The sequence below is a fragment of the Zootoca vivipara genome, chromosome 4 (genome assembly GCF_963506605.1).
Source record: "Zootoca vivipara chromosome 4, rZooViv1.1, whole genome shotgun sequence".
Taxonomy (NCBI): Eukaryota; Metazoa; Chordata; class Lepidosauria; order Squamata; family Lacertidae; genus Zootoca; species Zootoca vivipara.
The window spans coordinates 80385732-80400501 of record NC_083279.1 but is presented as its reverse complement, the minus strand read 5'-3'; the positions used below and the strand labels follow the sequence as shown (position 1 = coordinate 80400501).

Sequence of the window (14770 nt, the reverse complement as noted above, 5' to 3'; positions counted from 1 at the left end):
TTTCCCGACCGTGTGCGTGTGTGCATGTGCACGGGCGTGCACTCCCCCGCCCTCCGGCCCCCTGCGCGCGCACTCCCCTGCTCTCCAGCCTGCCGCGCGGTCGGCGCGGCGGGCACCGGCCTGAAGCCCGGTAAGTCTGGGGACCCCTGACTATAACAGACCGATGCAGAGGTAATATTCCTGACCTACTAACCATGGTTAGCAGATCAGTGTGCTGTGAACTTACATGTTCTCTCCTTTCCCTCCCCAAATTCTCTCTTCCTTCTATGATTTGTTTTAACCATGTTGTGTAGCTTGGTCAGCACTGGCTCAAACAATGGTTAAAACTGGCTAGAGTTGCCTGCTAACCAAAGTTTGCAAATCCACCTCGAACCCTGGTTAAGAAGAAAGATCTAAAGTGTGTAACTGGAGACAGTACATTAGCTTCATACCAGTAAAGATTGCACCTCATGAAACTAGTTTGTCTCACCCACCAGAAATTTCATTAGTTCCACCACATGAACAAACTACATACCCAAACAATAACCCCATCTGACAAAATAAAATAGTTCTCTTGTTTGCAGAGTGAATTGTCTCTTAGAATAGCCTGGCACTTACCCCAGTTGGGCTTTACTACCAGGAATATACTTTATAAAAGTTTGCCATGCTTAAAAGAGACTTTCAGCTGCTCTAACAGAAGATCAATGAGAATGTGCTAAGAGAGATTAACTGGGCAATCAGACACCCAGTGGAAGAAAAGTGGTCCCAGACAATTATTATTGTTGTTTAAATTTAGGATCTAATGAACTCAGCAATGCTACTTTGCAATACACACACACACACTTTTATTATAGGAGAAATAGTATGAATTATTTCAGCATGCTGCCGTGCTCTTACCAAAAGTGTGACTCGTGCCTTCAAAAAAGAATGTCACTTAAACTGAATGATAAAGCCAGAATGAATGTTTGAAGGGATTTCACACTTGTGTCTGGGACTGTCAATGGCATACGCGCACCGTTTTATTTGAGACTGGTTAGGTTACAGAGGATGAAAGGGATAAGAGTTCAAAGACTGTTTAGGAAAATAGAGGGGAGAGAGCACACCTGTCCAAAACACAGAATCTGATCGGAGAATTAATTTCGGCAGCTAAAACTGTTGTGTCTCCATCAGACATGTGCATCCTAGTCAGCAGCAGGCGAAGAAGGATCACTTTGCTTTGACCAGTTGCTTTTGCTAGTGCTTCTCAAAACAGAAAACAGTAAAATCCCTTTGGAGAATGCCTGTGTATATGTGTGTTTTCCTCTTTATATCTAAAGCAAAGAGAGGGCCAAGAGGCTTCACAGTTGTGTTATCGCAGCATCTGAAGCTAATCCTGCCGTCTTAAATCATTTTCAGACACCGCCGAGATGATTTATAGGGTGGCTGTTCTTCTGAAATGCTTCTGTGAAATCCATATTGTCATTGTTAAGTGATGTCTAAGAACGCAGGAAGTATTTGATAATGCCACTCAAGAATTACTTGCAACTAATACAACGGGAGGAAGCAGACACGGTGAAACAAGGAAGCTCTGGAAGTAACATGGGCGTTCTGGAAGCAAACCGTTTCCTAGAACAGCAACTTCAACAAGTAGCTTTTTGCTTTAAGTCCTTGTCCTTATGCAACCTTCTTCAGATGAAAAAGTGGTAAATATAGATTCCCTTTTTCAGTCAATCCTGAATCATATGTACTGTTTAGATGTTCTGGGGTTAAATCCAGCTGCTACTCAAGTCAGTGAGAACCCTCACACACTTTGACGAAGCTGGAGCCAACGCTCTCTTTACTAGCTGGGTGTTGCATGGGTGCTTTTCAGAAAAGAAGCATCTCCCCAAGAAATCCTGCACACTGTGTAAATGTGACTCAAATTGCATTTCATTACAGCTGAATTATGCATTCAGTGATAATTTTTTTTAAAAAAAACATTAGTTAAGAGTTTGAGTTAGTGTGTCAACAAGTAGTTAACAATAGACCAAACAAAGAATCAACACACAAAATCAGGTTCATAAACTAGGGTGTATGTTGAAAACAAGAGGTAACTGGCTAACCGAAGATGCTTCTCCCCTTTCAGTAACGGGCATCATGTCTAGACAACCATTTCTCAGTTTAGGGTGCTCAGATATCATTGCCCAAATAATTCCAGTCCGCATCCTTACTGAATTTAGAATGATTCTTACATATGAAACTGTTTTTACTGCTGATGTTCTTATTTTAAGGCCATAGCTTTTTATTTATTTCCACTATATTACACTAGTCGTGAATGGAAATGAATAAAAGTGGTAACCATAGACCAGGCACCCCCAAACTTCGGCCCTCCAGTTTGGGACTACAATTCCCATCATCCCTGACCACTGGTCCTGTTAGCTAGGGATCATGGGAGTTGTAGGCCAAAACATCTGGAGGGCCGCAGTTTGGGGGTGCCTGCCATAGACAGTTAATCAGGCTAGCAAAGAAAAAAACCCCACTATAAACATTTGTGGCTTTATATAGGTTAGTGTAACATAGCAACAAAGCATTCACCTTTATTTTCTTTTTCTAGTATTTATTACTACATTGATATCTCACTTTCCGTTCGAGGAGGAGCTAAGAAGTGCTGGCTGGCCCAGGGTCATCCACTTAGCTTCATGGCTGAGTGGGGATTTCAATCTCGTCTCCTAGGCCCTAGCCCAGTACAGTACTCTAGTTGCTACAGTACACTGGCCTATCAATCAGCACCCACCAGCTCACCAGCTTCCCTCGCCTAAGGACCTAATTACACAAAACTGGTCCATTGACAGATTTCTGCATTTATCTTGTCTTGATAAGCAGCCGCTGGGAGAGATCATCAGGGGGTTTGGGGGTCATCAGTATGCGGATGATACCCAGCTCTACCTCTCCTTCAAATCAGAACCAGTGAAGGCGGTGAAGGTCCTGTGTGAGTGCCTGGAGGCGGTTGGAGGATGGATGGTGGCTAACAGATTGAGGTTGAATCCTGACAAGACAGAAGTACTGTTTGTGGGGGAGAGGAGGCGGGCAGGTGTGGAAGACTCCCTGGTCCTGAATGGGGTGTGCGCCTGAAGGACCAGGTGCACAGCCTGGGAGTTATTTTGGACTCACAGCTGTCCATGGAGGCGCAGGTCAATTCTGTGTCCAGGGCAGCTGTTTATCAGCTCTATCTGGTACGCAGGCTACCTGCTACCTGCCTGTGGACTGTCTTGCCAGAGTGGTGCATGCTTTACTTGTCTCTCGCTTGGACTACTGCAATGGGCTCTAAGTGGGTCTACCTTTGAAGGTGACCCGGAAACTACAACTAATACAGAATGCAGCAGCTAGACTGGTGACTGGGAGCGGCCGCCGAGACTACATAACACTGGTCTTGAAAGATCTACATTGGCTCCCAGTACGTTTCTGAGCACAATTCAAAGTGTTGGTGCTGACGTTTAAAGTCCTAAATGGCCTCGGTCCAGTATACCTGAAGGAGTGTTTCCACCCCATCATTCTGCCCGGACACTGAGGTCCAGCACCGAGGGCCTTCTGGTGATTCCCTCGTTGCGAGAAGCCAAGTTGCAGGGAACCAGGCAGAGTGGAACGCCCTCCCATCAGATGTCAAAGAGAAAAGCAACTACCAGACTTTTAGATGACATATGAAGGCAGCCCTGTTTAGGGAGGCTTTTAATGTTTAATAGATTACTGTATTTTATTTTTCTGTTGGAAGCCGCCCAGAGTGGCTGGGGAAACCCAGCCAGATAGGTGGGGTATAAATAAATTATTTATTTATTTTATTTATTTTATTTATTTATTATTGATGTATTTTCATTTTTCTTCAAAACACTATTACAATAGTAACAGGAGCACAGATGCCTGAAGACGGCTAAATTTGGCAACACTTCTTGAAATTGCATTGGGTTATATATTTTTATACAGTTTACACGTATTTGTATTTATATAGGTTTCTTACTGAACCATGCCTTGTTTATTTATCTTTCTACTAAATTACCTGCTTTAACACATGAGGTTTCCTTGCGCCATCCGTCTGTGGGGTATGCAATTTTGCTTCCCCTTGCTTTCCCCTTGCAAGTTGTGGGTGGAAAGCACCAACATTACTAATCTGGGCCATAGAGAAGCAGCCCCTTGGGCTCTCGTTTGCTGTTGCACTATTTCCAGCTCCGATTTATAAAACACAGGTTATTTTATTTTACGTTTTCATTTACTAAATTTATATACCGCCCATTGTCTGAAGATTACAGGGTGGTTTACAACATAAAAACATGCACCCAAAAGACCCCTCACAAAAATGTGTAGCATAATAATACCGTATTTTTTGTTCCATAAGACGCACTTTTTTCCTCCTAAAAAGTAAGAGGGAATGTCTGTGCGTCTTATGGAGTGAATGCATGGTCCCCGGAGCCGAATTGCCCAGGGGTTAAAGGCAGATCCTGCTCTTTTTTCTTTTTTAAAGAAAGAGCTAAAGGCTAACAAGAGGGAAAGAGAAAGGAACCCGCTCAGCAGCTGATTGCAAGAGATCGGAGAGGGAGATAAGAGAGCTAGCTCCCTTCACGGCCCCTCCCAGCCCCTTGCCTAGGCTTCAATTGTTGTCAGAGGGAGACATGTGACTGGCTGATTAGATTATCTGTCTGGAAACTGTAGAAATTGGTCCCTTTCCTAGAACAGCTGCAGAACTGTGAGTTGAACCCCGTAAAAACAGGATTTTTTTCCTTTGCAAGGAAACTCAGCAACTTTGAGCTGATCCTAAAAAATGGAGCTTTCCCCCGTTGCAAAAAAGATGCACAACTCTGAGCTGACCCCCCCCCACAAAAAACGGGGCTTTTCCCATTTGCAAAAAAAGATGCACAACTTTGAGCTGATCCTTTAAAAAATGGAGCTTTCCCCCTTTGCAAAATAAGCTTCCTCAAATATTGGGGTGGGGGCGGGCAAAGGCACCTAGGCCTCTAAGAGTTGGCTGCTATGCCTAGGACAATTCAAGAAAGCAAAAAAAAAAATTCGTTTTCCTCCTCTAAAAACTAGGTGCGCCTTATGGTCAGGTGCGCCCTATGGAGCGAAAAATACGATGATTTAAAAATAACACACTCACACCCCACGTACGTTTAAAAGGACATAAAACAGCAAAGGCCTGGTTGAAGAGGAATGTTTTTCCCTGGCATCTTTTACAACTGGAGTGAAGGGACAGGACCTTTCTAGATCATAAAACTTAAGATCTGTGTGCCCTGAGGGAAGGAAGAAGAGAAGCAGCCCAGGCTGCTATGGGCCGCATACCACTGCTCCTTAAGCAACTATCAGGTCACTTGAGCCCCTTCACCCTCTTGCTACTTCAGATCTGTGTGCCCCAAAGGAAGGCAGATGTGAGGAAGGCCCAGACCAGGGAGACTGGTCCCCAAAGGACCATCAGTCAGCCTGGAAGGACTCTGCTCTACCGTTCTGTATCATGTGCTTTGATATTTTAAGATTGTAAACCATCTTGGGTGACTTGGCAACAAGGTCATGTATAAACACAATAAATAAAATGTTTCAAGAATCCACTTCTGCTTTTTTTCGGTACAAAGCCTTAGGGGTTCCATTGCTTCATAGCAGAACTTTTATCGGGGGGGGGAGGGGGGGCTTATCAGTTCCAATATGGCCGAACTGTCCTATGTGTACTGAACTATATTCAAGACTACAATGTGATGCCCTTTCTATCAGTGGCTGCTACCACGTTTTGATGTCAACCTCTGTTAAAGTTAGCAGCGCTGGAATCGAGAAGTGTTTGCCAGCATTCACTGTGCAGCCTGTTTTACAAATTTACAAGGCACGTCATGGACAAAATTGCCCCGAGTGAGAGCCTGCCTTCTTGCCTGCTTCAGTGACGGGAACAATATATTCCTAATGGCACGATTTCTAACTGTCATCCATTCCACTTTATTCTGTCTATAACAAATGAGATAGTTTTGCGTGGTGATGCTGCTGCAATTTTCCTCTGAAACTGTTTGGTCTGGTTCTCAATACAGTGGAACCTCGGTTTATGAACACCTCAGTTTACGAATTTTCGGTTTACGAACGCCGTGGACCCATCTGGAACGGATTAATTCACTTTCCATTACTTTCAATGGGAAAGTTCGCTTCAGTTTATGAGCAGACTTCCGGAACCAATTACACCCATGCTTCGGATTAAGTACGCTTCAGGTTGAGTACTCCGCGGACCCGTCTGGAACAGATTAATCCACTTTCCATTATTTTCAATGGGAAAGTTCACTTCAGTTTATGAACGCTTCAGTTTATGAACAGACTTCCGGAACCAATTACACCCATGCTTCGGATTAAGTACGCTTCAGGTTGAGTACTCCGCGGACCCGTCTGGAACAGATTAATCCACTTTCCATTATTTTCAATGGGAAAGTTCACTTCAGTTTATGAACGCTTCAGTTTATGAACAGACTTCCGGAACCAATTGTGTTCATAAACCGAGGTACCACTGTACATAAAGAAGCAGCTTGCTTGCATGTTCTCAGATCCTCTTGTTCCACTTCAAAGAGTTACCCCTCTATACATTTGCTAGTAGGTTAGGGTTTTTAAGCTTTTAAATTTCCAAAATCTGAACTTGCTCTATGCAAGTTCAGATCCCACAAGTAACTTCCTTTGCACATTTCCACAAAACATTGCGTCCAAATGGACATACTGGTACTATGGTAGTGCTACCGTTCCAAAGCAGAACACTAACCAGCTTCAAACAGTGGGGTGCGATCCTGGTTTGGAGGGCAGGAACAAACCATAGTTTAATGTTCAAAATGCAACAATAAAAGTAGCAACTTGATCTGCAAAGTGCAAGGGGGGGGGAAGGAACATTAGGCTGGTTCGTGTAGCAGCAAACCACAGGTTGGTGCTATAGCTGAATGAAGCTGATATCTCTCATGCTATTAATAAGGCACCCCATAGGACACAAAATGTAACAGCTGGCTCACAAATTTTCACTGAAATTTTTGCTTCATGATTGTACTTAAAATAAATTCAATTTTTTAAAAAAACAAAACTGGGATGAGATTTTGTTCAATTACAAATTGTTTTTTTTTAATTGCTTCCTTAGAACACATTTTATGCAGTAGGGGAATAAATTTTTAGTTCCAGTTTATAGCAATCCTTTACTGAAATGCTGATTTCAACCAGTTCCAAAGTTTTCCACAGCCCATCATGAACACCTTTACCCTCCTCCTCTGCTTTGAAACTTTCCAGGAGTACACAGCTCACTCAACACATTAGAAGCAGTGTTTGACATATTGAACAGACTATTTTTATGTATTAATATGAGGCAGCTCCCCAGGCAGCTAGAAGCAAGCGCACGCACGCACACACACACGCACACACACACACGAGAGTATGATGCATTTGCACTTTAGGTCTCAGAAAGGGGAATCCTTCAAATAGCAAAAGCAGAAAGAGTACCAAGGGCCAAGGCCAAGGAACTGCAGGCATCTGTGGTTAAGAGGAGTCTCTCCCACATACATTTCCTCAGCATCTTGGAATCAGTGATGGAAAGCATGAATTAAGCTGACTAAAATTAGTCACTGGCTTTTTAGCAGAAGCTCTGTCCATCAGAGACTGAAGCAGGCTATAGTGCAACAGATTACAAGAGGTAGAAACTTCCATGATGGGTGTTTCTAGTTATATAAGCAGTTTGGTCCACCCTCCTCAACTCAGAGAACAAGTGAATGGTGTTTTAGACACCTTTGTATAAGATGTATTTTGCAGTTCGTCAAGGGTTTTTTTGAATAACCAGAAATGTGTAAACCTCTTCATCAATGATGGTCAATGAGTAGGATTAGGCCCCTGAATCAATTCTATGTGGTGCCTTTTAAGGGCTCGGAAAAAAAATTGCCCAATTTTACTTGTAAGGAATAGAAAAATGTTTTCCAGCTATAAAGCAGAAATAATCAACACATGCAATATTGCACCTCTTTCCAATTTGGTACGCAAGATCCGTGTAATTAAAAATGCACGTGTTTGCATAGAATGGTACACTTAAGTACCGTGCACTCACTCTGTAAAAGTGAGAAACATTTTGTGTTTGATAAAACTCAAGTAATTGTGGAGACTAATTCACAAGTGGTTCAATTTGTGTGGCAAGATACACACTTCCAACCCCTGAGCAATGATCCGGAGAAGATCTGTCCCCAAGAATTGCTCCTGAAAAAAAAGAGCTGATCCAGCACTGCTCTATATCACACGCAGGACTTTGTTGGGTTCTTTGGAAAAACTCAAGAGTGCTCTTTGATCTGGCTGTTATTGCGTGATGCAAATCTGGGGCCTCTTCAGTTGTTACCCCAATTGCTCCCACGCTGGTCTAATGGCTTCCCGCATAGCTTCTCTCCCGAAAACAAGGATGGGAAACCCTTCTCAGTCCAAGGGCCTTATTCTACTGTGTACAACATTCTAAGGGCCACATGCCAGCAGTGGTCAGGGCCAGAGGGAAAGTGGGGAGAGCCAGAGTCCCTTTGTATAGTGGGCTACATTCCAACTATGCAAAAGCCAGCAGTTCCTATATAGTCGAACGGAATCCGTTTCGGAAGTCCGTTCGACTTCCAAAACGTTCGGAAACCAAAGCTCGGCTTCCGATTGGCTGCAGGAAGCCAATCGGAAGCAACGGAAGCTATTCGGGATCCAAAGCATGACTGTACATGTGTACACATACACATACACACACACACACACACACCTCTTCAGGCAATGATTTGGGTTTTATACATATTTGGGCTTTTTTGCAGCACTGCAATAGGAGCTGCATTATTCTCACTACACCCCCTTCAGTATTTTTTGTTAGTCGGCTCGCAGAACCTGTAGCACAGATTTCATCTGGGGAAAACAAACATACAAATCTTATCTTTGGACAAGCATTAGTAGCAGATAAGCATTTCAACTTATTTGGCTTTAACTATGAAAGGTTTCAGTTTGAAATCTAGATGGCTTATTTCCACAACGGAACTTTTTAAACCTTATCTTCTGGCTTAGTGTGTGGAATTGAACTCTAAAGGCACACAAGTGGAAATAAGGTACTGGAAATCTATTTAGAGCTTCAGAGAGTGTGGAGGGTATTTCCTCATTGGATTCTAAGAATGTAACACGAGTAAATTTTGTATTGCCATTTTCAGTTCTGTGCCGGCACACACACACCCCTTCGGCCCAACCACACCACTTCCCTGGGGAATGGAAAAGGTCTTTCCTCAGACAATTCCAACAGCTGAATCATAGACAGGACACAGCAAGGGACAGATGCAAATTGAACTGAGTGCAAGGGAAGCAATGCTTGCCAATGGAAAATCCACTTTGATATCAAACTGTTGTGGCCCTTCAAACAAGTTCAGTGCTTCAGTGTTAACATTCAAATGAAGTTGTCACATTAATAATTTGAATGAGAGCTCTACAATAAATCACTGGGAGAATAACATATCACTTGTGTTGTATTTAAGTGTCAAATTTAAATCAAAGCATAATGATCTCACTTCGTGGTAGAGTACTGGGATTTAACTTATTACCATACAATTTCACAATTGCTAGTTCATTTTTCCCACTTAATGACAAACTTCTACTCAAGCAACACTTCGGCATGGCCTACAGATGCAGCAGGATGAAGTGGTCAAGTGGGCTGTAAGTCTGCAAACTACAGGTTTTAGCAATCCTTACCAAGTAAAGCTCCAGAATATCAGAAAAAAATGATATTCCATCCCACTCCACTCTCTGCTGTGCTAACTTTCTACTTGCAGGAAAATCATAAGTATATGATTTCTCAGATGCAGACTGAAGAGACCTAGTGTACTTCTGCAACCACAGTCTGCTGCATGGGTAGACCAGGCCTCAGTGCAACTCACCGGATTCAGTTTTTAAGTGTCTTGAGTTTGTGAGGAAAGGTTTGTGAAGATGGGTTGAAATACATTTTAAAACGCAGGAACTTACCACTGTGGGGTTGCCGCTGCTTATCAACTGGCTGACTTCATGAAAAATACTCTTGCATTCAATTGATTTGTCTAAGGACCCTCGTTTCACTATTACCGCTACGGCTAACAATATCTGCTCCCGCACATACTTCTGGAGGCTGCAAATAAAATTTTCAAAAAATTAATATTCAAAATCAAGGCAACCATTCTAAGACTTTTAAGTAAAATCCTTAGCTGTACTGCTTTTGGAATAGAGCAGGAATAGGAACCTTTGGTCCTCTAGATCAGTGTTTCCCAACCTTGTGCCTCCAGATGTTTTGAGACTACAATTCCCATCATCCCTAGCTAGCAAGACCAGTGGTCAGGAATGATGGGAATTGTAGTCCGAAAACAGCTGGAGGCACAAGGTTGGGAAACACTGCTCTAGATGTTGCTGAACATCATCCTTGGCCATTGTTCAGTAACATCAAGTGGACCAAAGGTTCTCCCACCCCCACCCCTGGAACTGAATTGTTTGGCCTGCTGCTGCTTTGCGCCTGGTTCTCTTGTGCATTAATTGTTGCACGTTATCTAGAACATTAGCTGCAATCTCTGAGAGATGTTTCTTTTAAGTTAATGCAAACTTCTTTAGCCCCTATGGTATATAATTCCCCGTGGTTAATACAAGTAGCACAGACAGCATCCATCTGACTGAATAGAATTCCAGTGATTTTACAATCTCATAGAATTGTAAAGCTGGAAGGGAACCTGAGGACCATCTAGTCCAACCCTTGAAATAGCAGGAATATGCAGCTGTCCCGTACAGGGATCGAACCTGCAAGCCTGGAATTATCAGCGTCATGCTCTAAACGGCTGGGCAATGTCAGCTGATTGGAAGCAGCGCGGAGTTCAAACCTGCTGTGCTCCGTTTTGGCAGCGTGCTTCCTGTGGGGAATGCGCTGGCAAAGCAGAAAACCCTGCAGATAATAGACGTGGTTTGACAGCCAATTCCTCTTCCCAGGGAACTCTGGGAACTGTAGTTTTGTGAGGGGAATAGGGGTCTCCTAACAACTCTCAGGAGGCTTAAAATACTACAGTTCCCAGGATTCTTTGGGGGAAGCTGTGACTGTTGAAAGTGGCATGCTACTGTTTTATACATATATGCAGATCAGGACTCAAGTCATTGGTCCATCTAGTCAAATCTTGTCTACTATGGTTGGGAGCAGCTCTCTACAGCTCTCTGGCAGGGAGATTTCCCTGTCACCTGCTACCTGAAACCCGCAGCTTTCTGCATGCAAACCACATGATCTTATCACTAAACTATGCTCCTCCCCATGAAAACAGGAGGCATTTTCTCATTGACTGGGCTCCATATTTTTGAACAGGAACACTTACAATATTTTTTTAGAAGTGGCACCCTTACAAAAGTTTTTATTTTTAGCAGTAACATACATTGTACTTACTTAGGTCTTTGTAAGACGTATGTTAAAAGGAATGTTCGTAGGGACTCGATGCTACTTTTTTCCAACAGAATCCATTCTCGCACAACTGCTTCCATTATCGCCGTGGCAGCTTGAAAAAGTACATAGTCCACTTTACTAGTTTCTGCCGGAGAGATCCAAAATGGTAAGTTTGCAATCCACAGGAACTAACCTAGAAGGCACTGGTTACACAAACCCGCCAGTTAGCACAAACCGAGCATGTTAAAAGGGTTTCCCAATCAGAATTAAGTGGCAACTGGCAGGTCATACTGTTTTTTCATTTGCTTCCCCACCTGATGCCCTCTAGATGCTCCCATCAGACACAGCCAGCACTGCGTGGAGGGTGCCAGGTTAGAGAAAGGTGATTTAGAGCAGGCTTCCTCAACCTCAGCCCTCCAGATGTTTTGAGACTACAATTCCCATCATCCCTGACCACTGGTCCTGCTAGCTAGGGATCAAAAACATCTGGAGGGCCGAGGTTGAGGAAGCCTGATTTAGAGCATCATTTTTGGGTGCCCTTGCTTTTTCAAGCCAGGTGGATGCCAACTAGAGACAAAAGGCAGGGTCTACTCTGTAGACCCTGGCGTGCTCTGGTCCATCGGGTCACAAAGAGTCGGACACGACTAAACTATTAAACAACAACAACAACTCTGTGTATGGCTCTGCTGGACACTGTCCAGAGCCTTTTCTGTACTGGCACCATGTCTTTGAAATACCTTCCCGAGAGAAAACTCCTTGGTGCGTACATCACTGTAATTTAGGTGCCATGTAACTCAGTTTTTTGTTCAATTTGGCTCTTTTATGTTTGTAAGCTGCTCTTTTAATTAAACAGCAATTTTTTAAAATGTAATTTTTGTTTCATTTTGTTTTAATATCTGCCAATTACTGTAGGCTACTTTGAGCACCATTGGTGGGAAAAAGCAAGACAAACATATTTAAAAACTCAAAACCATCACCACCAGAAGCAACTAATTCATAACAAAATGACACCACAGGGTGCCAGGGTAGTGACAATGATTTACAGAGAATTACATAAATTGGTGTCCTGCTTGTTTCAGCTGGAAAAAGAGTGGACTTGCTGGTTCCTAACTCAATTCCCCCCGTTTCTGTGAATACTGACCTTTCAATCAGGGGCTGAGGAGCCCCACTGATATCTGGGGCAACTCACTCCTTGGTTAAGTGTGCAAAGGACTACAGTGTGAAAACCCCAGGTCCAATCTGGCATGCAGACAGCAGCATTTCTCAAACACACCAACACACAAAACCCATCAGGAAGCAAGTGATGTAATGGGCCAATCAATCTGTCTTAGTGATACACTTTGAATATTCAGCTGAGTACACACATTACCTAAGGACTTACCTAAAATATGCTTGCAAACAGCAAATGGCGATTTTGATTTTCTAAATGATAAGAATATGTGTTCAGCATGCTGACGTTGTTCATTATTGACCATGGAAGGTGGTGCCTAAAGAGAAAATAGTTTGCGTTAATATATTGGGGGGGGGGGACCTTCTGTTTCCAGTGAAAACCCATGTTAAGAATAACCACAAGTCCCTATTTTCATGGGCAGAAAGATGACTACACTTAACTGAAGGCAATTTTAGTGTGTTTTTCTTTAAAATAATAATATAAAAGATTATGATGATCAGATTTTTAAAATATATATTTATAGCACCTTTTCACATTCATGATCCCAGGATAGGCTATAAAACAACAAGCAAAAACATTAATCAGCATTCAAATATAATTACGGAAATTCCCTAAAACGGATTCACAGACAGCCTGTGATTCAGATCCATCCCAAGAAATACAGCAGCAGCAGTCTTTATGAGCTCACAACAGAACAACTCCCAGTAAAAGCCAACACACGGCTTCTTCAGTTCATTCATTCTTGCCAAGAGCACAGCAAATAGCTTACTCAGCTGAATGGCCAAGAGAACTTCAAATACTGGTAAAAGAATTTAGTATCAAAAATACTGGTGTTAAAAGGAGTCAGCTAAGACTTCTGGGTTCCAGCTAGGGCTCCAGGTAGTATCCTTGCTACCTACAAACTGATTCTTGTTGATCAGCCATTATTACCTTTTCTTGCACTGAAGACATATTTGGTCCTCGACTTGGAGAACCTGAATATGGTAGTACTGTATCATATTTCCTAGAGCACGTTCGTTTTAAAGGGGGGGGGAGAACAGCAATGTTGCAAACTGAAGATTCGTTAGATCTGAACTTTCAAGAAGCCAACAACAAGGCATTTAGTAGTAAAATATTGCCCTCTAGTGCAGTGGCTCCCAAACAGACCACTTGAAAATTGGAGGACCACTTGATGGTTGTTGTTTTCCTGCCCGCAGCTGCAACTGTAATGTGCTGCATTGAATGCCGTATTGTTTTTAATTGTATTTGTATCGCTTCTTTTCTTTCTTTCTTGCATTTTATTGCAGTGCAATTTGAATTTGATAGAATTAAAATTTTGTGTGTTCTTCACAGACACACTGTAGAGGGATAGCTCAGACAGTAGAGCATGAGACACATTGAGTGAAAGATCCCCACGTTGCAGAGGGTTGGACTATATGATCCTTGTGGTCCCTTCCAACTTTATAATTCTATGTACATAACAGGTCACCTGACTGAAGCTTCCATTCCAGGGTTTTGGAAAACTCCTGCTCTACTGTAAAGTCAGCACATGCCATGTGAAAACACACAACACAATGCAACTTCCCAACAAAGTCTGGTCAGCTTAAGGTTTTGATGTTCTACAAATCATTCTGATAACAATCGTTGTTTTTTATTCATAATAATAATTCCATTTCTTCACCAAAAGGACCCCCGTTTGCTTACAGCGATTTAAAAACACAGTTTAAAACTGTGGCAAAAATTGTGTGTGGGGGGGGGTGAGGATCCTGAAATTAAATACAGTCGTACCTTGGAAGTTGAACAGAATCTGTTCCGGAAGTCCATTCGACTTCCAAAACATTCGAAAACCAAAGCATGGCTTCTGATTGGGTGCAGGAGCTTCTGACTGCTTGCAAACCACACTGATTGCTTGCAAACAAAATATTCTTTGCTATTGTACTGTTATGAGTCGCTGGCTACAGAGAAATAATTCTTTTACCCGAGTTCCAGGTTGCTCATGATTATAAAGAATATATTTCTTAGGAGTGCAGACTGAATGAGGAAATAAGAATGCCTCCATTGGCAAAAAAAGCAGGCAAGTATATTTTTATTGGTGCAAAATATAACAAGTGCTCTGTAATTTTACTTAAAAAACAGGTCAATGAGGAGAGAGCCTATACCAGGCACCCCCAAACTGCGGCCCTCCAGATGTTTTGGCCTACAACTCCCATGATCCCTAGCTAACAGGACCAGTGGTCAGGGATGATGGGAATTGTAGTCCAAAACATCTGGAG

The 14770-nt window shown here is 42.7% G+C and overlaps 1 protein-coding gene across 1 annotated transcript in view; it reads right to left on the bottom strand.

Moving 5' to 3' along the window:
- Window positions 1-14770, bottom strand: part of XPO4 (exportin 4) — a 71001-nt gene that overhangs the window by 41783 nt on the left and 14448 nt on the right. Inside the window, exons 2-4 of the mRNA XM_035115093.2 lie at window positions 12729-12834; window positions 11351-11492; window positions 9928-10066 (exon numbers count right to left, since the gene is read on the bottom strand). Of these exons, the coding sequence (XP_034970984.1) occupies window positions 9928-10066; window positions 11351-11492; window positions 12729-12834 (387 nt within the window). The remainder of the gene's footprint in view (window positions 1-9927; window positions 10067-11350; window positions 11493-12728; window positions 12835-14770) is intronic.